Source organism: Mus musculus, chromosome 16 (assembly GCF_000001635.26).
Source record: "Mus musculus strain C57BL/6J chromosome 16, GRCm38.p6 C57BL/6J".
In the NCBI taxonomy this organism is placed as follows: Eukaryota; Metazoa; Chordata; class Mammalia; order Rodentia; family Muridae; genus Mus; species Mus musculus.
This window is the reverse complement of record NC_000082.6, coordinates 14,033,118-14,059,465: the sequence shown is the minus strand read 5'-3', so window position 1 is coordinate 14,059,465 and position 26,348 is coordinate 14,033,118. Positions and strand designations below refer to the sequence as shown.

Sequence of the window (26,348 nt, the reverse complement as noted above, 5' to 3'; positions counted from 1 at the left end):
TTGTGGAGCTAGAAAAAATATAAAAGATGTTTAGTCAGGTACAAGTCTTAACAGAAAGACGTGTAAACCATTCAGGTGTAAGTCCTTAAACCTTATTGACCTATGACATGAACTATTGCTTTGAACTTACTATGAACTTATGGACTGTAAAATGTTTAGAAAACCATGTAATCAATTGTCCTGCTGTAACTCCCTCTTGTGCAACATTTTATCTGCAAGATAATTTTTCTTACATAGAGAACTTTTGTCTGAAAAGGTATAAAAGCTGAGAGCAAAAATAAAGTGTGGGAGCCAACTGCATGGATATAAATGTATATATGTATATGTATGTGTGTATGTATGTAGGTATGTGTATATGTATGTAGGTATGTGTATATATATACATATATATATGAATGCATGTATGCATGAACACATGTGAAATTGATGAAACTTGTGGGTTAGAGTGCCTTTCTGGTTTATCTCTCGTGTGTGTGTGTGTGTGTGTGTGTGTGTGTGTGTGTGTGTGTGTGTGTGCATGCGCATGTGCATGCACACATAAGCATTACTTTTCTTTCTTGCCAGATCACAAAGAGATAATGAGCTCCAAGACTCTTGCCAGCTTGCCATGCCCCTAAGTTAAAGAGCTAAGAGCTTCTCACCACCAGCCAAAGTAGTTAAATTCCTCCTTTTTCTAACCCCCTGCTGCTATCAGCAGGAATTAATTGCCAGAAGCAATCAGCTCTGGCTCCTTAAGAGTTAAAAGAGTTCTGAGTTTCTCTCCAGTCACAGGGAGTGCTGGCCCCATTGAATCAAGCTTTGTTCCCTCAGAGAAAAGATTGCTGAAGGATTACTCTAACTGCTACTGGCTGCCACAGGCACTTAGAAGCCCTATACTCTGTCTCCTCACAGCTCCCACATTCCCTTACAGCTAAGTCCTACCACGAGCTAGCTAGTCATTTATGCTAATATTTTATTTTATACCCATACCATGAATATTGATGCCTGCATCATTATAGACTTTGATTTTTATATATTCCCATCTTCACACTCGTCTTTTCCCTACCATGCTTTTTGTCTTTGAGTTTGAATGGGCAGGTGCATGTGGAGGCCAGGGGGGGCCTCAGTGTCTTTCCTCAGATGCCACCCACCTTAGTTTATGAAACAGGCTCTCCTGTGCCCTAGATCTCACTGACTAAGCTAAAGCTGGCTGGCCGGTAATTCTCAGGTGTCCTTTTGTCTGAACCTCCCAGGGCTAGAATTACAGACATGCATTGCCACCACCACCACCATATACCTCTTTATAGAGATGCATTGCCACCACCACCACCATATACCTCTTTTTATGTAGGTTATGGGGATCCTCATAGTTTTAGGTTCTCAAGTTTCTGCACCAAGTGTGTTACCAGTAGACGGAGGGCTCCTCAGTGCATTGTTTGCTTGTGAGATGTACTGTGTGCATGCCTGATGCTGATGCATGGCTGTATATTATTTCCACATAGAGCTAGGCCACAAAACAATGTGTGCTTCCTACCTCTGATAAAATTTGGGCTGCTTCTGGATTTGCTTTGAGTGTTCCACTGCAAACGAGGCTCTTATGAGCATTGTGGAGTCTTTGTCTGCTGCTCACGTGTAAGGATTTCTGTGCTCTCCCATGTGTTTTTCTACCTTTATTTCTTTATGTGATAGAGCAATACGTGCTTCAAAGCAGCAACAGCAAAATCACAGCATTGAGTTTGGGATGTAGCTCAGCGGTAGAACACTCACCTAGCATGTTCAAGAATTCAAAGGCTGGAGACTTGTTTGTGGGTTTATAGGTGGAAAGCGGGTCTTACTAAAGAGTCCTGGCTGGTCTCCAACCCACCATCCTCTTGCCTCTGCCTCCCAAATGCTGTGATAACATATGAACTAGCACACTGAGCTCCTAGACATTTGTGTGTGTGTGTGAAATATTTGACCCTTCCACCTTGTGCTGCATCCCACCCTGTGTCACAGCTCCAGGCCCGAGCTCTCTTCAGATGACCTAAACCCACCCCACAATCTGTAAAACATTCAGAAATTCCTCAGGGGAGTTAGGCATGAGGGCACTCATGTCCCAGCACTCAGGAGGTTGGAGCAGGAGGACAATGTGCTTGAGGCCATCCTGACCTACATAAGAAGACCCCACCTTAAAACAAACACAATGAGAACAGAAATCTAGCCATCTGTGGTCTGTCTTCTTCCTCTCTCTTGCTCCTCCGTCCACTCCTGTTTTCTCCAGACCTCTTCCTTAGTTCCCTTACTGCTCCTCCAGTTCTTTCATCTTTTGTCCAAATGAGATGCTTTTAGATCGTCTGTAATTAAGGGTATCTCTTCATGTGGGGCCAGTGGACTGTGCTCTCAGACAGGAGAACTGGTAAGGTTGAGTGAGCTCAGACTTTGTGAATCTCAGAATTGAGGATGGTAGGAGTGGAGCCACTCGTTGCCTACCCCTACCTGCTCTGGAACATGTAACCATGACACTTCCAGAGTTCTCGAGAGGCAGGATGCAGCCCAGCATCTTCACACCTGGCTCAAGCAACAGTGATCTATTCTGAGATATACTATTTAAAATTAGAGTGCAGCAGGGCAGAGTGTGGCTGAGACATGTTACATAAACACTCTGTACTTCGTTTTGCTCTTAGCTTGAAGCTCTTCCTAACAGGTTAAAGGGAAGAGAACGACACAGATTGTTAATTAAAAGAATGATATAGTTTGGACACAGCAGTAAAGTTGGACATGTTCAATTTTAAAACAGGGTCTCATGTAGCGTCAGGCTTATGTAGCCAAGGATGACCTTGACCTTCTGATCCATCATGAGTGCTAGGATTACAGTGTTAGGTCTACAGTGTGGGGAATGAACCCAGGCTTCCTTTACAACTAGGCAAGCACTCAGTCTACTACTTGTGCTTGCACTCAGCCCTACAGACTTATTAGAGCTACATCCAGAGCCAATCCATCATCAGAGACTCTTGGGACAGCCCCTTAGCCTAAGCTTCTCCCAGGGGAGGAGCTCTCAGACAGGAATCTGAAGGGGAAGAAGCTATCATGATACCTCACCCTCCCTCAAAACATAGTGCCAGGGATTAAAGGAAAGAGCTTTTATATGTACCATGCTAATTTACCCCTTGCTACAGCACTGCTAGGGAGACACAGTTGTTCCCTTTGTACAAATGGAGAAACTGAGGCTTCATCAGGGCAAATATTTGTTCTAGGTCACACAGTTGGTAATAGAAACTACACCTAAAACCATTCATTTGTCCCAATCCTCACTCCGAAGAGAACCCAGGTCATATCACTATCAGCTTATCAGTTTATCAGAAACTGTGAAAGCCTGGGCATAGTGACTTGACCTCTCGGTGCCACAGTTCCTCATCTATAAAATGAGTATAAGACATGCTCCTCCTCTAGAGCTGTGAGGATCAATACATCAATACACAGGGAATCTTCTAAGCATAGATGCTGTCTACCATGTGTGCATCTGCTGTCCCTTTTGAGATCTTGGTTAGGTTCTTGGGACTTGCACTTTTCCTCAAACATTATGTTTGCTAATGACATGGTTCTAAGGGTTCAAGCACAGCTTTGGAAATGTTAGAATCCCAGGACCTGAGGTATATCTTGAGATATACCCTTCACACAATTATCTTCATTGCCTGATGCAGTTTTGACTCAGGCTGATTAAATGCTGCAAATGCCTGGAGCAAGCTGAGAGGCAGGCCACATATCCCTTTTATGAAAATCCAACCAGCGGGTGGAGGGTAGAGATAACCGGTCCACTCCACTGGGAGGCTGAAGATACTTAATTTTCTGGAACTCAGATAAACAGTAGGAACAAGGAGGGACATGAGACAAAGAGAAGCTAAGCCAGGCAGCCAAGGGCTGCAGGAGTTATTACAAGTTAATGATGTGATCCCTGGCTGGGATGAAAACAAAGACAAGGAGCCTGAGGTTGTAGCAGCAGGACAGCAAGGGAGGAACAAGAGTGCCCAGGAAGACAGCCCCGGCATTAGCCTCCAGCTGCCTGCTGGCTGCTGCTGGCAGGGGTGGGGGGTATGGGAGGGTTGTGAGACCCAGGGGCTCTTTGACTTTTTGTAGGAAAGTTCATAAAGATAAACAAACCTCAGCAAAGAGATCTCAAAATGTCATTTTGTAGGTTCAGAGCCAGAGGGCAAGCTAAATGGAAGACATGCTATGTATTCAGATTAGGAAACACAGCACTGAGGGCTCCTTCATGACTAGGCTATGTACCTGACCATGGCCTTGAACCTGACTGTGGCTATAACTTTATTTCATGGGTCTGGGTGTCTTGATACATCTTTTTGTTAGGAAGCACTTACTGTGAGCCATGGCCCAGGAGAAGGCTCAAAAAATATCAATATTGTGAGCGTCGTAGTTACTTTTCCTGTTAAGATACTAGCTAGCAAAGAGCAGTAGAAGAGTGGAAGGACCCATTTGGGCTTCCTAGTTGTGGGTGCATTCCATCATATCTGAAGCATGGCATCAGAAACTCGAGACAGCTGGTCATATCACATCTCCCATCAGGAAGCAGAGAGATGGGTGTTGCTACCCAAGTGGCTTTCTCCTGTCTCCTTTTTCATTTAGTCTGCGTTCCCTGCCCAGTGAGTGGTGCTCCCACATTGAGCAATGGTCACCCCACTTCAATTAAACCCCTGTGGAAACTCCCTCATACATACCCTGTACTGGCTAGTTTTGTGTCAACTTGACACAGCTGGAGAGAAAGGAGCTTCAGTTGAGGAAATGCCTCCATGAGATCCAACTGGAAGGCATTTTCTCAATTAGTGATCAAGGGGGAAAGGCCCCTTGTGGGTGGGACCATGTCTGGGCTGGTAGTCTTGGTTCTATAAGAGAGCAGGCTGAGCAAGCCAGGGGAAGCAAGCCAGTAAAGAACATCCCTCCATGGCCTCTGCATCAGCTCCTGCTTTCTGACCTGTTTGAGTTCCAGTCCTGACTTCCTTTGGTGATGAACAGCAACATGGAAGTGTAAGCCAAATAAACCCTTTCCTCCCCAATTTGCTTCTTGGTCATGATGTTTGTGCAGGAATAGAAACCCTGACTAAGACATACCCAGAGCTGTGTCCCCTGGTAATTCTAAATCCATTCCAGTTGGCGATCAAAATGAACCATTACAAAGGTGCCCAGGAATCCTTGCAGAAACAAGGCTCCAGAGCGAGCTCCTCGTGGGCTGGCCTTACTAACTTGGGGCTTAGGACTTGCAGTCCCAAACAGTAATTCTGTACCCTGTATCTACAATCTCCCACAGGCTCATGTGTTAAAGGATGGGTCCCAAGCATGGTGCTGTTAGAAGGTGGTGGAGCCTAGGAAGAGAAAGTTAGATCTTGAGGGGAATTCTTTCATAAAGTGTTATAGGACCCCATCTCTTCTGCCTCCCTCTCCAAGGTATCCTGCTTCGTTCCAGGCTCAGAGCAATGAAGTCAACCAATCACAGACCTGAAACAATGAGCCCAAAGAACCCTTTGTTTATGAATTCACTATCCTAGTTGTTTGTTATCAGAGCAGAAATCTGCCTGGCACAGTTTCTATCTAAAGAAAGGACACCCAACTTGATTTGTGTCTGCTCCCTACTCTCAACTCAAGACAGGACTACTCCAAGGTCAAGGAGAAGGGTTTTATTGTAGATATGGTGGAGAGTTCAGCAGAGGCATCTAGAAGGGTCCAGACTGAACCAGGCCACAGCTTAGGGAGGCTGGGAAGAGGAAGAGAAGAAAGAGCAAAGAGGAGAGAGGGCAAGAAAGGGAACCAAGAACCAAGAGCTGAGGATCAAGAGCGTGCGAAAATGTCTGGGTTATATAGAAAAGGAGAGGCTGGGGGAAGGGAAGTGGACCCAGCCCCTGGGCCGGAGAGGTTTAGAGTAGAGAGAGGACTGGGTGAGAAGGACCTAGGACTCTCTAACAGGTACTTGTGTTGCTGGAAGAACCTGGCAGCCAGCATCTGCTTTGATATGTTAGCAGGCATCTACCTCACTTAGCCCTTTGTCCTGAGTTTCTTTGGGACCTGACCCTGAGTAGGTGGGATAATGTTGGCAAGCTGGGGGCTGTAACAGTGAGTGGGCACATGGAGCCAGGAGGGCGGTGGGAAATGTTAGGGAGAAGGGTATGGTCGGTGGGTGAAGAGCATTGGCTGCAGCTTGGACACTTGGGGCAGTGCTGGTTAGTAAGGTTCCACAGTAAGTCTGAGGAGGTGGCTTCTCCCTTGGCTGCGAATCCAGGAGAGCGCAGGGAGTGCTCAGCTAAAGGAGACCTGGAAAATGTAGGTGAGCAACCAGAGACAGCTATTTGTCAGAAGCCTACACACCCGGGAGTTATCAGCTGGCTTTAGCTAAGGTCTGGAGGGCTGAGAAGGCCTCTCAGGAATACCTGAGTGCTGTGGAGGAGAAAGGAGCTGTCCCCAGACTCCTTGTGGATGCTGGTGCTCCTTTGGAGAATAAAGTCAGAGAGGGCTCTGTAGTGCAATGTGTGGTCCATGGTGTGAGCTGTGTGCCAGGTTCTTGGGGACCTGACAAAGATGGGGGAAACAAGACAAAGCTCACTGTGGGCATTGTGCAACCAAGCAGGAGCTCACCTCTCTTCCAAAAGGGCTGGGCAATTAAGGGACATGGGATATTTGCCTTGGGATTAGCTTCAGGGAGGCTCTGCCTCCATGACAGACATCGTGGGGGCAAACTGTGCTTCTGCTGTACACTAGCTACGGATCCTGAGTGACTCATGTCTCTCTTGCCTCAGCTTGTACATCCACAAAGGGGAAGAATAGAAATGACATTTTGTTGGTTTCTGTGAGTAAATTATGCCATGTATAGGGCATCTCAGAGCCCCCAAGGAAACAGAAGCTCTTAGCTGCCTTGCCTTGGGTCCAAGTAATAGAAGCTTCTGAACCCTCGCCAGTGCTCAGGGAAAGGGTGCGTCTCCCTTTCTCTCTACTCCACATTCTGGCAAGAGAAAGAGGAGACATATGCCAGGCATCCCAGAGGCAGAAGAGCCAACAAGCTTAGGAATGAGCAGAAGGATAGATGGCAGCTGCCCCTAGACCTGATCTGAACAGGATCTGCACACAGGCAGCCACCTGGACTGTGGAGTACAGGCTAATTCATGGGTCACACAGCAGCTGTGGGCTTATGAGCATGTATAACCCAGCCAATCTCCTTGTGGCCATGACTGCCACTGGTACAGCCAAAGGCTGCTAGGTTCAGGTCAGGCAGAGATTCTGCCATGAGCCTGGAAACACTCAACAGAATACAGAGTCTGACAATGTCTCCCTCTTACTTTAGGCCAAGAGAGTGTGCATGTAAGAGAGAGAGGGGTAGGGCAGGGGGGTAAGGTCCCAACCACAGGCAGGTAACACTCATCAGTTTTTGGTAGATGTTGTTCCTCGAGCCCCTCTTCCTTCCCTCTCCCCATTTCTTCCCTCTCTTCTCCTTTCTTCCCCCTTCTCCCCTTCCCTTCCACACTCCTCCTTCCTTCTCTCCTTCCTTCCCTTCTTCCCTTCCTCACAAACTGGCATCTATTGCTCCTGAAGCAGCAAACACATCCTCCAGCCATCATAAGTACCTCCAGGCTGAAGGGGTCCTCAGTCCTCTAAAGCAGCCTTGTAATTTTTGTCTTATTTTTAATGCATAACAGGTGATGGTTGTTTCTTGAAGCCTTATGTTTTGGTTTGCTTATTTCCAGACAGAGGGAACGTTGTTTTCTATCTGTAAACTGGGAATGTTCTGGACCCTTCCTCCAAAGGATTCTATTAGCAGCAGTCTTGCCAGTGAAGCCTTAAGCCAAGACCTGCCACATTTGGAGTAGACCGAGTGGCTCTAGTCAGTATTGCTCTCCATTTTACAGAAGGGGACACAATACCAGAATGTTATACTGAGAGAGCGGACATGAAGGGAAAACAAGGCATGAGTTCTAACCTCCTCTTTCCTATCTTGGAGGCCTCTGGCAGCTCCTTTAACCCAGAGTCTCAGTCTCTTCCTCTGCCAAATGGGATAATCATACACCCTGCTGCATAGCCAGGGCTGAAAATAAAAGTCAGCAAAGGAGAGAATGATGGCATGGCCTGTCTGGAGGGTGGTGCTCCCTGGCTTCCCATCTAGCAGACAGGCAGCTGAGAGGTTTGCCCATCTCAGCTACCTGTTATGTTTTGTTTTCTATTTTATAAGAACACAGTTCCAGGACACTTACTATCTTTATAGAGTTTCCATGCATTTCATGTCCAGTAGCCTAGGCAGTATGCTTGCTTAGGAATTAAATCAGTACTAGCCCACTGTTTGCATGGCCTAGGGGACTCTGCAGTGCACACAAAAACACAGCTCTTGCCTGATGGAACTAAGTTCACTTGAACATAAGCATCTTCAAGTTTAGGAACAGCTGTGTGTCCTCTTTGGTTATAGAGACCTCTCATAGAACCAGGGAAGGTGGCTGTGCCTCGGGCTTGCAGAGTCTGGTGTTTGGAAGTCCTCTTCCAGTCACCCTAGGTTCCAAGGTGTTGGAAGATGTCCCCATCTCCAAACTCTTTGCTGTGCCTGTTAGAACCCAATTTGTAGAAATATATTTTCTTTTGGAAGATTCTCTGTTCCATCCCCTGGGAATCCTGAGCTCTGGGGACACAGATCACCAGGCAGCCCTAGAGAAAGATGCTCTCCTTCTGCACTGGGGGGTACCAAAGCTCGGGGAGTCTGAGTCACCTGACTAGATTCATTCAGCTTTAATTGACCCCCTCAGTGCAGACAATGTGCTCTTGCCTCACACCAGGGCAGCATCTGTGGGTAACCCAAGCTCAACCCAGGAGTCTTGTTTAGCATGTTACTAACAGCTGAACATTGTGGTACACATCAGTATTTAGCACCGGAGAGGCCAGCCTGGGATACATAGTGAGCCACTGTCACAAAACAAAGCAAAGTAAGAGATAGTAGAGATAACAACACCCACTTCTCTAGGTTATAGTGAGAATCTAAGATTCCTTTTTTTATATATAAAAAATTAATATTTGTAAAAAGCATGTATTTTATGTTTATATAATTAAAAAATTACATCTAAACATCATACCTGCCTTTACACACACACACACACACACACACACACACACACACACACACACACATACCAGCATGTATACACAGCTGCACATATACACTTGTGTGTACACATACCTGCATAATTTCATCAGGGTTGTGGCTGTCACAGCATCCCCTACAGGATTTCATATTGTTAGTATTCTAACAATCTTTTGTGAGCCCATGAGTCAAGCCCAGCCCAGTTCCAAGGAGATAGGGAATTCAAAAGCATTTCTCAATACAACAAAAACACACCTACCACATGACAGACCAGAGAGCAGAGCTTTTGAAAAATGCCACAAATAACCAGTTTCTGATATTTCCCACTTAAAGTAGCAAAGTTGAAATATAAAGACAAACTTTGTAAAGTTTTCAGGAAGCTTGGATTTTCCAGGGGAAAAAAAAAGCCCTTTACCCATCTTTCATGGTGACCTTAATCCTGTCTCCCCTCACCAAAAGTCAGGATGTATTTTTATAAATTGTTAGTATTCTATTTTTTCTTTAAATATTATCTTAATTAAAGAAACTGAGTTTAAGCTGGGCATGGTGAAACACCTTAGATCTCAGGAGGCCAAGGCAGGTGAGTTTGAGGTTTGCCTAGTCTATACAGTAAGTTCCAAGACAGCCAGGGCTGTTATACAGAGAAACCCTGTCTCAAAAAAACAAAACTAAAATGAAAAAGGAAGGAAGGAAGGAAAGAGGGAAGCTAGTTAGTTAGTGAGTTAGTTTAATCTGAGCTGCTTCTGAGAGCATGTGGTATCCAGAAGGGATTTTCTTGTTGCTTTTAGGGGTTCAGTCTTAGTGTGTGATGCTCAGTCACCCCTGTGCTCTCCGGAATACCTCTGTCCTCCATACCTCAACCCTTTCTTCCCCACTCACTCACATGAACCTGAGTTCTGACTCTCGACGGACCAGGACTTCACGGAGACGCTGGATTTTCGCCATCTCCAGCTCGATCTCCTCTGGCATCATGCTGGTCTCAGCCATGGAGATGATGTCTAGCTGGCCTGTGTGGACAATAGACTGGTGTCAGGACTCTAAGGCCACAAGGGCTTTCAAAAAAAAAAATCCCACCAGAAATAGGAGGTGTGTTTCGTCATCCCAGCTAGCAGGGAGGCAGAGGCAGGAGGGCTGTGAGTTCAAGTTCCATCTGGGAAACAGTGAGATCCTCTTTCTCCAAAAAGTAAGAATTCCTACAGGGAAAACTGTGCTATTGCTCTGGAAAACAGCCATGCCCTGGCAGTCATGACACACCACAGGGGCAAACATATGAAATGGGCTGACAGCATGTATGAGAAGGAATCTTCTAAAACCAGAAAACCCACGGTGCTACGGTTAAAATGTGACTTGTGTCCCTAGGATAATAGAGTGGAGAGAGGCTGGGGTCTGTGGGACATGATCACGGTAGTTCCTCCTCAAACAGGCCTAGATGACCTAGGACACAGCTTGTCTCCTAAGGCATGTTCCATTTTCCAGCTTGCTCACCACTCCGGCATGCACCTGCTGCCTTAGTGTTATCTGCATCATGATGCACCTGCTGCCTTAGTGTTTTCTGCATCATGATGCAGCATGGGACATCACCCAGACTTGAGCTTTCGGGCCTTCACTAGAATCAACCTCTTTTCTTTATAAATCCTGGGTTCCTGGGTATTCTGCCGTAGCAGCAGAAAATGGACTAAAGCAGATGTGGAGCCTTCTGCACAGACCCAGCAGGCTCGTGGGGACTTTTTCAGGCACTCTCAGTCCCTGCCTGGCCTCAGACCTTTGGTTTTGCCTCTTTGACCATGGCAACTCTGCATACCCACTCCGTAAAGACTAAAAGAAAACTCTATGTTTTAATTATTGTAAGGTACTAAGTAATAGAAGTAGCAGTAATACAAAGAAACATAGCTTTCTTGTGGGAAATTCAGAGAGCACTAGTAGGAAAAAAAAAAGACACAGAAAAAAATTCAAGGAGAGTGAGGAGGGTAAAGCTCTTGCTACCAAGACTGATGATCTGAATTCAAGCCTCAGAACACACAGGATGGAAAGAAAGACCCCCCCCCCACTTCCACACACACTCGAGCACACACACATTGTCCTCTTGCCTCTATACCTACACTGTGGCACATATTTGCCCTATCCCCACAAATAAATAAGTGAATATAATAAAAATATTATCCATAGCCACAATGCCCAGAGAGAGCCACTAATCACATTTAATGGGCATCCCTCCAGGATTTTCTTTTTCTTTTTCATTAGCTTAAAACAAACTATCACATTTGGAAAAAAGACACATAGACACAGAATGTGGGTCTGTTTGTTTTGGGGACTAGGATTCATGTAGTCCAGGTTGCCCATGAATCTCCTATGTAGCTGAGGATGACCTTGAACTCCCATCCTTCTGCCTCCGCCTTCCAAGTGCTGGGTAACAACAGACCCGTGCCTGCACATTCGTCACTCCCTAGGGTAGTCCATGCCACATCACTACCTCACTACGGTGACAGACATTGAGAATCCCTAATCCAAACCCAAAGATCTGAAATCCCAAGTCCAAACTTTCTGAGCAACAGCATGACACTGAAGTATAAAACTCCCCTGCAGCTGTAGTCACAGGCTGTGAGGCACCTGATGTGAATGCTGGGAGCTGAGCTCTGGTCCTCTGCAAGAGCAGCACATGTTCTTAACCTCTGAGCCAACCTTCCAGCTGCAAACATATTTAAAAGGACAAATAAAGATCTACCAAAGTGTTAGTAGTTGAAAATGTTAATATATACATGTATAAACATTAAACGTGTCCACGCACCCACTGCTCCATAGTCTGGGTTTGTCATTCCTTGCTCTTCTTCTCAGTACCTATGACATGCAGGTCCCAGTCCTTAGCTGCTCCTTGGCAGTACTGAGGGCAGAGCCCGGGCCACTTCTATTTGTGGTCATATTACAGATTGCTTCCCAATGTAAAGAATTCTGAGTGGTCTCATATATGGCTTTGCAATGACAGTCCCCAAAGCCAACCCTCTACACACATTGAAGCAATTCCACTTGGCTACATTTCCAGAAGAAATAGGGGTGGATAAAAGCTGAAATATTCTGAGGCCTTGATGGGTGGTGCAGGCAACTTGTCTTAAGAGGTATGCGATGATTTCTTCCACACAACTTCCTGAGGCTTGGGAAGAGTAAAGATGGATACTGAGGATATGAAGGAAATTTTCCAGCATTATGAGCTGGACAAAGGTCTCCTCAGGGCCATGTAGTTGTGTTTCAGGCACCCCCGCCATCCACCACACCACCATCATAGTCTAGGTCCCGGCACAATGCCAAGATTCTCCTGGCCTGGAGCAGTGATGTTTTGCTGGGAGTAGCATGGCAAGGGGCTGGGAGGGAGTGGCTACCATGTAAGCAGGAGGCCTTGAGTTTGGAACCCAAGCACCTACATGGGTGTGTCAAGTGCTGAGACCCAGGCATCCCTGCTCTAACTTATTCCATGTTGAATAAAACAGTGGTCTTTTGATACATACCTTGCCCTAGGATACTCCATTTTACAAGCATCTTTTGTCTCTATTTTGAGGGAAAAGGATGACTGCCCCTGGGTGGAACCAGAAATGACAGCATCTGCCTGCCCAGCACAGCCGATAGATGACGGTCCCTGTAGTTCTATAAGACTGAATTGAGACTATTAAAGCACATGGGTACATTAAAATCCTATCAGGAAACTTGGCTTAAGAACTTATCACACACATCAGACCAAGGAAAGGGGGTGACTCCATTGCATGGATCACATAAAGAAGCAAGAGCCTGAACGCTGCAGTGGCCAGGTGCAATGGAAACGTGTCATCTGATACAGGGCATGTGGGTTAAGGGCAAGAACTCAGCTGTGTGTGAAGCTTTGGCTCAGCCCTCTCTCCTGCACTGATGCAACCTAGCCAACTGACTGCCAGTCCACCCACTTGCCATCCCGGCCTGGACCTGACCTGTTTTTTCCCGTTCCATACCTCACAGCTGAACTCTGCCACTTTGCTCTCTTATCTGACTCCAGTAGCTCTAGGAGCAGGTGCCTCCAGTTCATTGTCTTAGTGATACAGGCTCTTTCTCAGCCCATTTCTGAAACCACTTGAACACTGCTGCAGCCTGTTTGACTAGCAATCATTCTGTAACCCATGTGCATTTAGATATATAGATATATTTACTGTGATCTGAGGATTAACATTCATAATTAAGACTGGAATAGAACTAACATTCACCTCAACCAGGCTACCGAGGCAGGTGGATTATATGACAAATTGCTGTCAATGGAACATATCAACTTTGTGAATTCATTGCTATTTAACAAAATTGACTTTGTGGAAAGGCACAAACATGTTCATCAATGTTTCTGACACAGTGTGCTTATAACAACAGGCATCTGTAATACTAGCACTGGGTATGAGAGGCACGGGAAAGCACGCAGGCCCCTGGAGCTTGCTGGCCAACCGGTTTAACTGAATCAATAAGCTCCAGGTTCAGTGACAGACCCTGTCTGAAAGAAAGAAAGAAAGAAAGAAAGAAAGAAAGAAAGAAAGAAAGAAAGAAAGAAAGAAAGAAAGAAAGAAAGAAAGAGGAGAGAATTAGAGGAAGACACCTAATGTCAACTTCTGGCTCTCATGTGTGTGTATGCACATACTTGCACATGCAACACACACACATACATACACAAAGTATGACATTCAGATGACCTGAGCATTACTGTATGCAATTTTTCTGGCTTAGTGTACCCATCTTTTGAAGGGTGTCACGGGATGAATGAAATATGATGGCATAGTCTGGAGTTCCAGACTCTCTCTCTCTTTTTTTTTTTTTTTTTTTTTTTTTGGTTTTTCGAGACAGGGTTTCTCTGCATAGCCCTGGCTGTCCTGGAACTCACTTTGTAGACCAGGCTGGCCTCGAACTCAGAAATCCGCCTGCCTCTGCCTCCCGAGTGCTGGGATTAAAGGTGTGCGCCACCACACCCGGCAGTTCCAGACTCTCTATAGGACTTTAGGCTGTCTGTCAATCACTCTGGCTCAGCGCTGTGACCAGATCCCCCACACTACCGGTCATGAGGAATGAATGGTTCAGGTATGCTGTGCAGCATATACGGTCACAAGGAACCTTTGAGGGACCAGTATACTTGCTTAACCTGCCACCTCTTGTCCTCACCCCATGCTAGCAGGGTCAGGATGCTACTCTCTCAGAAATCATCAGTAGCCAGGCCCTGAAGCAGCAGAGGTGTGGGAAACTGTGGGGAGGGAAATGGAATCTATCAAGAGCTAGCAAGGGCAGTTAATAAACTTGCTCTAAATCAGCTTTGTGATGTCTAATGTCCCTTCCCTGCCAAATACGTTTCTTCCTCTGCACAATAGGAAAGCAGCTCTTCCCTATGCTGCAGGTTCTCTTCTAACTCACCTAGCTCCTGGGCTTAGATAAGACAAGTGCTGGGCTGAGCATGTGGCGCAGTTTAATAGTAGAGTGCTTGCTTATCATGCACAAAGCCCCAGCACAGCATGCGCTGGGTGTCGTCATCGTGATCTGTGACTAAGCCCAGAACTGAGCAGGTGGAAACAGGAGGGTAAGAAATTCAAAAGCGTCTGTAGCTACACAGAAAGCGATTCACCCAGCATCACATGTATTACAGCATCAAAACACTGTAAAAACGGAATCCAAACAGCCAGCTCATGGGGGTCCTTTCTCCTCCATCCACCTCAAACCGCATGTAAAAGTATCTTTTATTCACTTGAAGTGAGTGTTGTCTTGGAAGCTTACTGCCGCTGGCTGCTAACCTAGGCCTAGTCCTGCAAGCTTCTCTACCCTCTGTACAATCTTATCTAGTTAGCCTCTGTACAATCTTATCTAGTTAGCCTCTGTACACTCTTATCTAGTCCTAGAATGTTTTCAGCTTCTGAGACTTACTGTTGAATAAGCTTAACATTTCTAGGTCTTTCTGAAATCTGGCTGGCTGGTTCAACTCAGCTGTTCTGACTAAAACTCTTCTTCCAACTGATTTATTCAATCAAGCTTCTCTCTCTCTCTCAGCATCTCATGAATTGCTCTACTTGACCTCATATCATCTTTGGCAATATGTTCTAATCTTCTGGCTCCTCTTCTGTCATATCCTATTCTGTCAAGGCTTTCTCTGATTCATCACTTTGTCTGACACTGAATTAGACATTACTTTCAAACATGGCTGCTTCCTTCTACAAACTAACTTTGCCTTCATTGTTTGGGATTAAAGGTCTGTACTAAGGACTGAGCCATACCACAACTTGAAACAGTTTTTTTTTTTCAGTAAATAACACAATCTTAGGGTTCACGGTGTGCTCAAATATCTTCAACACCTTGAGCGACATCTTACCTATGCTGAGCAACTTCCTGGTGCAGGTCACATACATCCGTGCTTGTGAGCATGTCCTTGGAGCTACAGCACAGTAGAAATCTCCTTGTGTTTTCCAGCACCATTCAGTTAGTCAACCTGCTCTTTAGGGCTAAATGCTGAAAATTGCAAGATACCAGGGGAGTTCTTAAACTTTAAAGCAAGAACATTATGGTGATCCCCACCAGAAGCTCAGCTTCTGGCCAGATTGCTCAGTGGGTAAAGGTGCTTGCTGCCAATCCTGATGAATCTGAGTTCAATCCCCAGGACCCATAGGGGGAAAAGAGAGAGCTGACTCCAGCATGTTGTCTTCTGATGAAGAGATGTACGTGCCACGGCATGTGTGCACCACCCCCACACACTCAAAATCAATAAGTACAGATAATTTTTTTAAAAATCAACTTTATTCCATGCATTAGTTACTCTCTTATCAATGTTACAAAACATCTGACAAAAACAACTTGCAGGGAGAAAGGTTTAGGGCTCAGGGTTTAAAAGGGGATGCTGTCCATCTTGGAAAAAACATGGCGGTGGGAGAATGAGAAAGCTAGTCACATTGTTCTCTAGTCAGACAGCAGAGAGGGGTGTCTCAGTCTCAGCTATATAGTTTGGGATTCCAACTCATGGAATGGTGCTGCCAGTGTTCAGAGTGGCTCTTCCTTCCTCTGTTAAACCTCTCTAGAGACTCACTCATAGGCACATCCACAAGTGTCTCTTAGATGATTCCAAATGCAAGCAGTCTGGCACTTCAGATGAACTGTCATACTCAATAATGATATCAACTAAACTGATGGAACATTTTATACCACACACAGGGAGGGGCCTGTGACCTAATTTGATTTTCAAATAGCCCCAGGATGTCAGAACTGATACTCAATTTCAAAGATGAGAAGTTGAGACTCTGAAAAGGATGGGATGAGACTGAGACTGAGATCTATGTTCTGGGGCTGTAGCTCAGTGTAGATTACTTATCTGGCATGCATACGGCCATTGATGTGATTCCCCAGTGCCACAAAATAAATAGATGATAGATAGATAGATAGATAGATAGATAGATAGATAGATAGATAGATAGATGGTAGATAGATAGACATGTCATACTCCAAAACCCTTGAAAAGCACCATCATTATTATATATAAAAGAAAACAGAGCACTGATTGAGTATCCAAACCCCCCTAATGATCTGAAAATATTCTCCCAGAAGATTAGAAGACCTTTTGGAACATTTTGAACCCTGGGCTTTTAAATTAGGGATGCTTCAAGGATATAAAGTCTATGTCAATGGTCCAAAATCTGAAAAGCTCCCAAATGTGAAGCAAAATCCAACGCAAGCATTTCAGATAGACAGCCCATCTGTGTGTTGACTGCATTGCCCTCAGAACATGCAAACAGGCAGTGGGCATGGCGGTTGTGAGGATTAGGATTACTGTTGAGTTGTTGGCAGATTCTACAGTCAACCAGGAAACAAACCTCTGGGCAGAACTATCTAGAGGTTAACAGAGGCAAGGAGACCTGTCATAAATATGGCTGTCACTACTGGCTGAGGTCCTGGACTGAATTAAAAGGGGAGTGGTCTGAGTGCCAGCACTCTTCTCTTTGATTCCTGGTGGCAGATGCAATGCGATCACATGCCTCACATTCCTGCCATCATGCCCTCCCCACCATGTCTGTCCCTTCAAGATAAGAGCCCAAAACTCTGCCTTTCTTAAGTTTCAAGACATCAGTCGGAGCTGAACCTCTGCCCCAGGGCTCCATACCCAAATAGTGCTGGGAGAGATCTAGCTTCACAGAATTACCAACAAGCCTGTGAACACAGGTAAAACCACCACTGCTACTTAGAGGGACCTTCGGAGAACCCCCAGGACATAGGAACTGAGGAGCAGCTTGGGATGAGAGCCTTCCAGTTTCCATCTGTGCCCAGAGCTGATATTGTGCAACAGCACTACATATACAAAAACCACCAAGAGAGAGCTGGTATCCTAGGAGAGCCGACACACCTTCGAGCACAGGCAAGACCACCACTTCTGTTCAAATTCCTGGCCCAAGAGGGACCCTCCCAGAGCCATCAGGATACATGAACCAAGGACAGGATCGGTCTGATTTCTGTCTGGACCCTAGAGCTGATCCTGTAACACAGCTCTTCATGCCCAAATTACTCCCAGACAGAACTAGTCTCCCAGGAAGACTGACACAGAGGCTTGCAGGAGGGACAAGCCATAGTCAGAGACAGTAAGACCAGCTAACACCAGAGATAACCAGATGTTGAGAGGCAAGGGCAAGAATATAAGCCATAGAAACCAAGGCTACTGGCATCATCAGAACCCAGTTCTCCCACCACAGCGAGTCCTGGATACCCCACCACACCAGAAAAGAAAGACTCTGATTTAAAAATCACATCTCATGGTGATGATAGATGACTTTAAGAAGGACATAAATAACTCCCTTAAAGAAATACAAGAGAACACAGGTAAAGGCCTTAAAAGGAAACACAAAAATCCCTTAAAGAGTTACAGGAAAACACAAACATACAGGTGATGGAATTGAACAAAACCATCCAGGATTTAAAATTAGAAATAGAAACAATAAAGAAATAACAAAGGGAGACAACCCTGGAGATAGAAAACCTAGGAAAGAGATCAGGAGTCATAGATGCAAGCATCACCAACAGAATACAAGAGATAGAAGAGAGAATTGCAGGGGCAGAAAATACCATAGAAAATATTGACACAACAGTCAGAGAAAAAGCAAATTGCAAAAAGCTCCTAACCCAAAACATCCAGGAAGTCCAGAACACAATGAGAAGATGAAACCTAAGGATAATAGGTATAGAAGAGAGTGAAAATTCCCAAGTTAAAGGGCCAGTAAATATCTTCAACAAAATTGTAGAAGGAAAGTTCCCAAACCTAAAGAAAGAGATGCCCATGAACATACAAGAAACCTACAGAACTCCAAATAGGTTGGACCAGAAAAGAAATTCCTCCTATCACATAATAGTCAAAATACCAAATACACAAAACAAAGGAAAAAATATTAAAAGTAGTAAGGGAACAAGGTCAAGTAACATATAAAGGCAGACCTATCAGAATTACACCAGACTTCTCACCAGAGACTATGAAAGCTTGAAGATCCTGGGCAAATGTTATACAGACCCTAAGAGAACACAAATACTAGCATAGACTACCATACCAGCCCAAACTCTCAATTACCATAGATGGAGAAACCAAGACATTCTATGACAAAAACAAATTTACACAATATCTTTCCACAAATCCAGCCTTACGAAGGATAATAGATGGAAAACACCAACACAAGGAAGGAAACTACACCCTAGAAAAAGCAAGAAAGTAATCTTCTTTCAACAAACCCAAAAGAAGATAGCCACACAAACATAAAAACAATATAAAAAATAACAGGTAACAACAATCACTATTCCTTAATATCTCTTAACATCAATGGACTCAATAAAAAGATATAGACTAACAGCCTGGGTATGTAAACAGAACCCAGCATTTTGCTGCATGCAGGAAACACGCCTCAGTGTCAAAGACAAACACCACCTCAGAGTAAAGGGCTGGAAAGCAATTTTTCAAACAAACTGTCCCAAGGAACAAGCTGGATTCTAATATCAAATAAAATTGACTTTCAACCAAAAGTCATCAAAAAAGATACGGAAGGACACTTCATACTCATCAAAGAAAAAAAAATCTACCAAGAAGAACTCTCAATTCTGAACATCAATGCTCCAAACACAACATCAGCCATATTCATAAAAGAAAATTTACTAAAGCTCAAAGCACACATTACACCTCACACAATAATAGTGGGAAACTTTAACACCCCACTCTCATCAATGAACAGATCATGGAAACACAAACTAAACAGAGATACAATGAAACTAGCAGAAGTTATGGACCAAAAGGATTTAACAGATATCTATAGAGCATTTCATCCTAAAACAAAAGAATATATCTTCTTCTCAACACCTCATGGTATCTTCTCCAAAACTGACCATATAATCAGTAGCAAATCAGACCTCAACAGATGTAAGAAGACTGAAATAATCTCATGCCTCCTAACAGATAACTACGGATTAAGGCTGGTCTTCAATAGCAACAAAAACAACAGAAAGCCCACATACAAATGGAAGCTGAACAACGCTCTGCTCAATGATAACTTGGTCAAGGAAGAAATAAGGAAAGAAATTAAAGACTTTTTAGAATTTAATGAAAACGAAGGTACAACATACCCAAATTTATGGGACACAATGAAAGCAGTGCTAAGAGGAAAACTCAGAGCTCTGAGTGCCTCCAAAAAGAAACTAGAGAGAGCATACACTAGCAGCTTAACAGTACACCTGAAAGCTCTAGAACAAATAGAAGCAAATACACCCAAGAGGAGTACACAGCAAGAAATAATCAAACTCAGGGCTGAAATCAACCAAGTAGAAACAAAAAGAACTATACAAGTAATCAACCAAACCAGGAGCTGGTTCTTTGAGAAAATCAACAAGATAAATAAACCCTTAGCCAGACTAACCAGAGGCTACAGAGACAGTATCCAAATTAGCAAAATAAAAAAGGAAAAGGGAGACATAACAACAGAAACTAAAGAAATTCAAAACACCATTAGATCCTACTACAGAAGCCTGTACTCAACACAACTGGAAAATCTGGATAAAACAAACAATTTTCTAGACAGATAACAAATACCAAAGTTAAATCAGGATCAGATAAACCATCTTAACAGTCCCATAACCCCTAAAGAAATAGAAGCAGTCATTAGAAGTCTTCCGACCAAAAAAAAAAAAAAAAAAAAAAAGCCCAGGACCAGTGCAGAATTCTATCAGACCTTCAAAGAAGGCCTAATATCCAATACTCTTCAAACAATTCCACAAAATAGAAACAGAAGAAACACTACTCAATTTGTTCTATGAAGCCACAGTTATGCTGATACCAAAACCTCACAAAGACCAACAAAGGAAGAGAACTCCAGACCAATTTCCCTTATGAATATTGATTCAAAAATACTCAATAAAATTTTCACAAATTGAATCCAAGGACACACCAAAATGATCATTCATGAGTCACTAGCAGAGTGGTCAGGCAGAGACTCCTCTTGGGTTTTTTTCCCTCCTGCCTGAGGATCTCCTACAGAGAGCTGCAACAATGCCCAAAAGAAAGATTGCAGGTGATACAAGCCAGGAGCCAAAGAGAAGATCAGCCCGATTGTCTCCTATGCCTGTAACCTTTACACTGGAGTTGAAACATAAAAGAGCACCAACTTCAAGGAAAAACAAGACCACAAATGTCATGGAAGAAAACAAAGATGCAGGTACCATACCAATTCCTGAAACTGAGCCAGAAGATGTTAAAGAAGAATGCAACGTGGAAAATGCTGAAAATGGAGAAGCCAAGATTATTGAGGCACCCATTCCTAAAATGGAAGCTGAGGAAGTAAAGGAACATGTAAATGAAGACACTGAAGAAGATGGAGGAGAAAAGAAGGAAGCAGTGGCAGCAGAAGACAAAGACGATAAGCTAGAAGCAAACATTCAAGATGTAGAGAAAGATGAAGATGGAAAAGAGCACGAAGATACAGGTGAGGAGGTGGAAGGTGGAAAAAATGGAAGAAGAGGCCTAAAAGAGAAACCAGGTGCAGCTGAAAGCAAAGATGCAAAGGATGCCAAAGATGATGAAGAGAAAGGAGACAGTGAAAAAGGAGAAGATGGCAGAGAGGAAGGCGATGGGAAGAAGGAAGAAGAGAAAGATCACAAAGAGGGGGACTCTGAAACAGAGGAAGAAGTAAAAGAACAGAAGAAAGAAACTGAGGAGGAGGATGGGAAGTGCAAAGAGGAGGAAATCAAAGAAGATGGAAAGGAAGATCTGCATGAGGAAGATGGAAAGGAAGATCTGCATGAGGAAGATGGAAAGGAGAAGGATGATAGAAAAGAGGAGGGTAGAAAGGAGGAAGAAGAGCAAGAGGATGATGCAGGTGAAAGGAGTGATGAAAACAAGGTGGAAGAAGAAGGAGGAGGAGGAGGAAGAGGAAGAAGAAGAGGAAGAAGAAGGAGAAGGAGAAGGAGAAGGAGAAGGAGAAGGAGAAGGAGAAGGAGAAGGAGGAGAAGGAGAAGGAGAAGGAGAAGGAGAAGGAGAAGGAGAAGAAGAAGAAGAAGAAGAAGAAGAAGAAGAAGAAGAAGAAGAAGAAGAAGAAGAAGAAGAAGCAGCAGTAGCAGCTGGAAACAAAGACTTCAAACAAGATGGAGAGAAAGAGGAGCCTCTGAGTGTTGTCTAAAACAGCCCTCTGTGAGATCATAATTAGGTAACATGTATCTTCCTGTTGTAATGTTAGTAGAGATAAATATTTTTATCAGATATTTTATAAACAGTGCTTTTCTTTAGCATCTTTCAATCTTGGATCATCGTCATACAGGTTATTAGTTGCAAAATGCCTAACATGACACCTTTATACATTTTGTGATTATAGTAGTGCAAAATATAAAATGTATACTTGCAACTTTGTGAATATCATTGTGTGTAAGTTATACATTAAATCTTTGAGTTTCAATTTTATTCTTATACATGGTAATATTGCAGAGTAGGAGAATTCCAAAAGAAAAAATTTGGTACAACTTTGATGTAGTTCTTTAGGTTGCTTTTATAAAGAAGGTCAACTATTTTCAGGTAATGCTAAGAGTTAGAATTGCCATTACCAAATACCTGTACTAGTACCTTGGAAAGAATATAAAATTTTAATTTCATTTTTGAAGAAATTTGAATGTTTATTTCAGGAGGGCAGTTTTAATTATATGTGTATGCACAAAGTTTTGCTGGATTTATCAAAATACAAGAGTTCCACAAAAAAAAAAAACCAAAAAAAAACAAACAAAAAAGATCATTCACCATGATTAAGTAGGATTCATCCCAGAGATGCAGGGATGTTTCAATATATGGAAATCCATCAATGTAATGGCGTACATAAACTCAAAGAGAAAAGCCACATGGTCATTTCATTAGCTGCTGAAAAAGCATTTGACAAAATTTGACATCACTTCATATTAAAAGTCTTAGAAAGATCAGGAATTCAAGGCCTATACCTAAACATAGTAAGAGCAATATACAGCAAACCAGTAGGCAACATCGAACTAAGTGGAGAGAAACTTGAAGCAATTCCACTGAGATGCCAAAGCTTTTAAATTCAGACTCTATTTAAGAGAATCTGACCTAAGTTTGAACTCAGGTAGACTAACAGGCTGGCACCTAGCACTAGTTTCCAAGTTGTCCCCCAACAGAACCTGAGCCTAGCTCTAGTCTCTAGGCTAATTAATCCTCAACAAGAGGAGAGTTTCCAGATTACACCTCCAACAAGACCAGTGTCTCCAGGTTATTCCCCCAACAAACCTGCACCTCCCAGGTTACAAGCCCATCCCTTGCCTAACAACCACCAATGCAGAGGGGAGCAGAAGTTAAGTTTATGATGTGACCCCCCAGCACCAGCCAATTATGTTAAAAGCCACAAGAGCTTTCCAATTAGATGCTTGCACAGGTATTCCCTGCTTGCTGCTTACTATAAAGCCTTGACCCAATAGACATTTGGGGCTCTTCCCACCACTTAAACTGTCCTGTGTGATGGCAGTGCACTGGTGGGGAGGGGGGGCGGGGCAAGCTAGCTCGAAAAGAATAAAGACCCTGCTGTGAGTTGCATCAGATTGGCTCCTTTGTTTGTTTTGGGGGATCACTAATATTTCCCTGGCACAACACCACTAAAATCAGGAGCTAGACAAAGCTGCCCTCGCTCTCCCTATCTATTTAATATAGTGCTTGAAGTTCTAGCTAGAGCAATTAGACAACAAAAGGAGGTCAAAGAGATACAAATTGGAAAAGAAGATGTCAAAATATCACTATTTGCAGATGATATGATAGTATACTTAAGTGACCACAAAAACTCCACCACCAGAGAACTCCTACAGCTGATAAACAAGTTCAGCAAAGTGGTTGGATATAACATTAACTCAAACAAATCCTCTACTCAAAGGATAAACAGGGTGAGAAAGAAATTAGGGAAAGAACACATTTCACAAAAGCCACAAACAATATAAAGTATCTTGGTATGACTCTAACCAAACAAGTGAAAGATCTGTATGACAAGAACTTCAAGTCTCAGAAGAAAGAAATCAAAGAAGACCTCAGAATATGGATAGATCTTCCATGTTCACGGATTGGCAGGATTAATATAGTAAAAATGGCCACCTTGCCGAAAGCAATCTACAGATTCAATGCAATCCCCATCAAAATTCCAGATCAATTCTTCATAGAGTTAGAAAGAGCAACTCTCAAATTCATTTGGAATAACAAAAGACCCTGGATAGAGAAAGCTAGTCTCAAAAATAAAAGAACTTCTGGGGGAATCACCATCCGTGACCTCAAGCTGAACTACAGAGCAACAGTGATAAAAACTGCATGGTATTGGCACAATGACAGGCAGGTAGATCACTGGAATAGAATTGAAGACCCAGAAATGAACCCACACACCTATGGTCACTTGATCTTTGATAAAGGAGCTAAAACCATTCAGTGAGAAAAAAAGACAGCATTTTCAACAAATGGTGCTGGCTACACAGGCAGTCAACATATAGAAGAATGCAAATTGATCCATTCTTATCTCCCAGTACAAAGCTTAAGTCTAAGTGGATCCAGGAACTCCACATAAAACCAGATACACTGAATCTAATAGAAGAGAAAGTAGGAAAGCCTTAAACACATGGGCACAGGGGAAATTTTCCTGAACAGAACATTAATGATTTATGCTATAAAATCAACAATACACACATGAGACCTCATAAAATTGCAAAGCTTCTGTAAGGCAAAGTACACTGTCAATAGGACAAAACAGCAACCAACAAACTGGGAAAAGATCTTTACCAATCCTACATCTGAAAAAGGGCTAATATCTAATATATAGAAAGAACTCAAGAAATTAGACTCCAGAGAACCAAATAACCCTATTAAAAAATGGGAACAGAGCTAAACAGAGAATTCTTAACTGAGGAAACTTGAAGAGCTGAGAAGCACCTAAAGAAATGTTCAACATCCTTAGTCATCACAGAAATGTAAATCAAAACAACCCTGAGATTCCACCTCACACCAGTCATAATGACTAATCTCAAAAACCCAGGTGACAGCAGATGTTGGCAAGGATGTGGAGAAAGAGGAACACTCCTCCATTGTTGGTGGGATTGCAAGCTTGTACAACCACTCTGGATATCAGTCTGGCAGTTCCTCAGAAAATTGGACATAGTACTACCGGAGGATCCCGCAATACCTCTCCTGGGCATATATCCAGAAGATTCTCCACCATATAACAAGGACACATGCTCCACTATGTTCATAACAGCCTTATTTGCCATAGCCAGAAGCTGGAAAGAACCCAGATGTCCTTCAACAGAGGTATGGATACAGAAAATGTGGTACATTTAAACAATTTACACAGCTCAGCTATTAAAACGATGAATTCATGAAATTCTTAGGCAAATGAATGGAACTAGAAAATATCATCCTGAGTGAGGTAACCCAATCACAAAAGAACACACATGGTTTGTACTCACTGATAAATGGATATTAGTGCAAAAGCTCTGAATACCCAAAATACAATTCACAGACCACATGAAGCTCAAGAAGAAGGATGACCAAAGTGTGAGTGCTTGGTCCTTCTTAGAAAGGGGAACAAAATACTCACGGAAGCAAATATGGAGACAAAGTGCAGAGTAGAGACTGAAGGGAAGGCCATCCAGAAACTGTCCCACCTGGAGATTCACTCACCAAACTCTGACACTATTGTGCATGCTAAGAGATGCTTGCTGAAAGGAGACTGATATAGCTGTCTCCTGAGAGGCCCTGCCAGAGCCTTACAAATACAGAGTCAGATGCTGGCAGCCAACCATTGCACTGAGTGTGGGGACAATGCAGGAGATAGAGAAAGGACTGAAGGAGCTGAAGGGGTTTGCAGAAAGAACAATATCAACCAACCAGACCCCCCGGAGTTCCTAGGGACTAAGCCACTAACCAAAGAGTGCACATGGTTCCAGCTGCTTGTGTAGCAGAGGATGGCCTTGCCAGGTATCAATGGGAGGAGAAGTCCTTGGTCCTATGAAGGCTGGATAGATGCCCCAGTATAGGGGAATTGTGGATGGGGAGGAGGGAGTGGGTGGGTTGGTGGAGGAACACCCTCATAGAAGCAGGAGGAGGGTAATGGGACAGGGAAGGTTTCCAGGAGTCGGGGGAAACAGGGTAAGGGGATAACACTTGAAATGTAAATAAATTTTTTTTCTTAAAAAAAAAAAGACATTAGTTGTCTGGGAAGATTGATAAAAAGGGCACACTAAGGATTTGGATTAAACCAGGGTTAAAGCTCATGCCTGTTTACATAAAAGAAGACTTCAAACCTCAGAAAGGCAGATCCAGGAAGTATTGAGGTGAGACCTTACAGGGTGCTCTTTGCTCCGTCCGAGCATGTGTGATGGAAACTAACATCCTAGGACAGCCCCTCCTGGTATTTCCCTGAAGGCAGACATCCATCAGCTGCCAACAACGCTTAAGGAGCGCAAATCATCTGAAGAGACCAAGGAGGCTTAGAGGCTGTCTAGGGAAAATGGGTGCATTTCACAACTGAGTTTATTTACTGTTAGATGAGTATTACTGTCACAAAGCATCCAGGAGCTGAGTCACTTCTGGGGGAAGAAGCAGCTAAATCCATCTTTTTATCCCCAAATGCCACCCCAGGGGTACACGTGCCTCACAAGCACCAGCAGCAGCAGCAAACAAGACCTGAGTGCCAGGGACGGCTGGGATGGGCCCACAGGTTCAGCCATTTATCTTGAGAATCTTGTTACCCAGGAACAGAAAAAATGAGAT

The 26,348-nt window shown here is 43.7% G+C and overlaps 1 protein-coding gene across 2 annotated transcripts in view; it reads right to left on the bottom strand.

Annotated features, from left to right (window-relative positions):
* The window catches only part of Bmerb1 (bMERB domain containing 1), a 118,441-nt gene that overhangs the window by 45,587 nt on the left and 46,506 nt on the right, over positions 1–26,348 (bottom strand). Inside the window, exon 2 of one of the 2 annotated variants that reach the window (NM_144518.3) lies at positions 9,960–10,083. The exons of the other annotated variant lie outside the window; for it this stretch is intronic. Coding sequence (NP_653101.1) covers positions 9,960–10,083 — 124 coding nt within the window. The remainder of the gene's footprint in view (positions 1–9,959; positions 10,084–26,348) is intronic. 2 annotated transcript variants of the gene reach the window in all.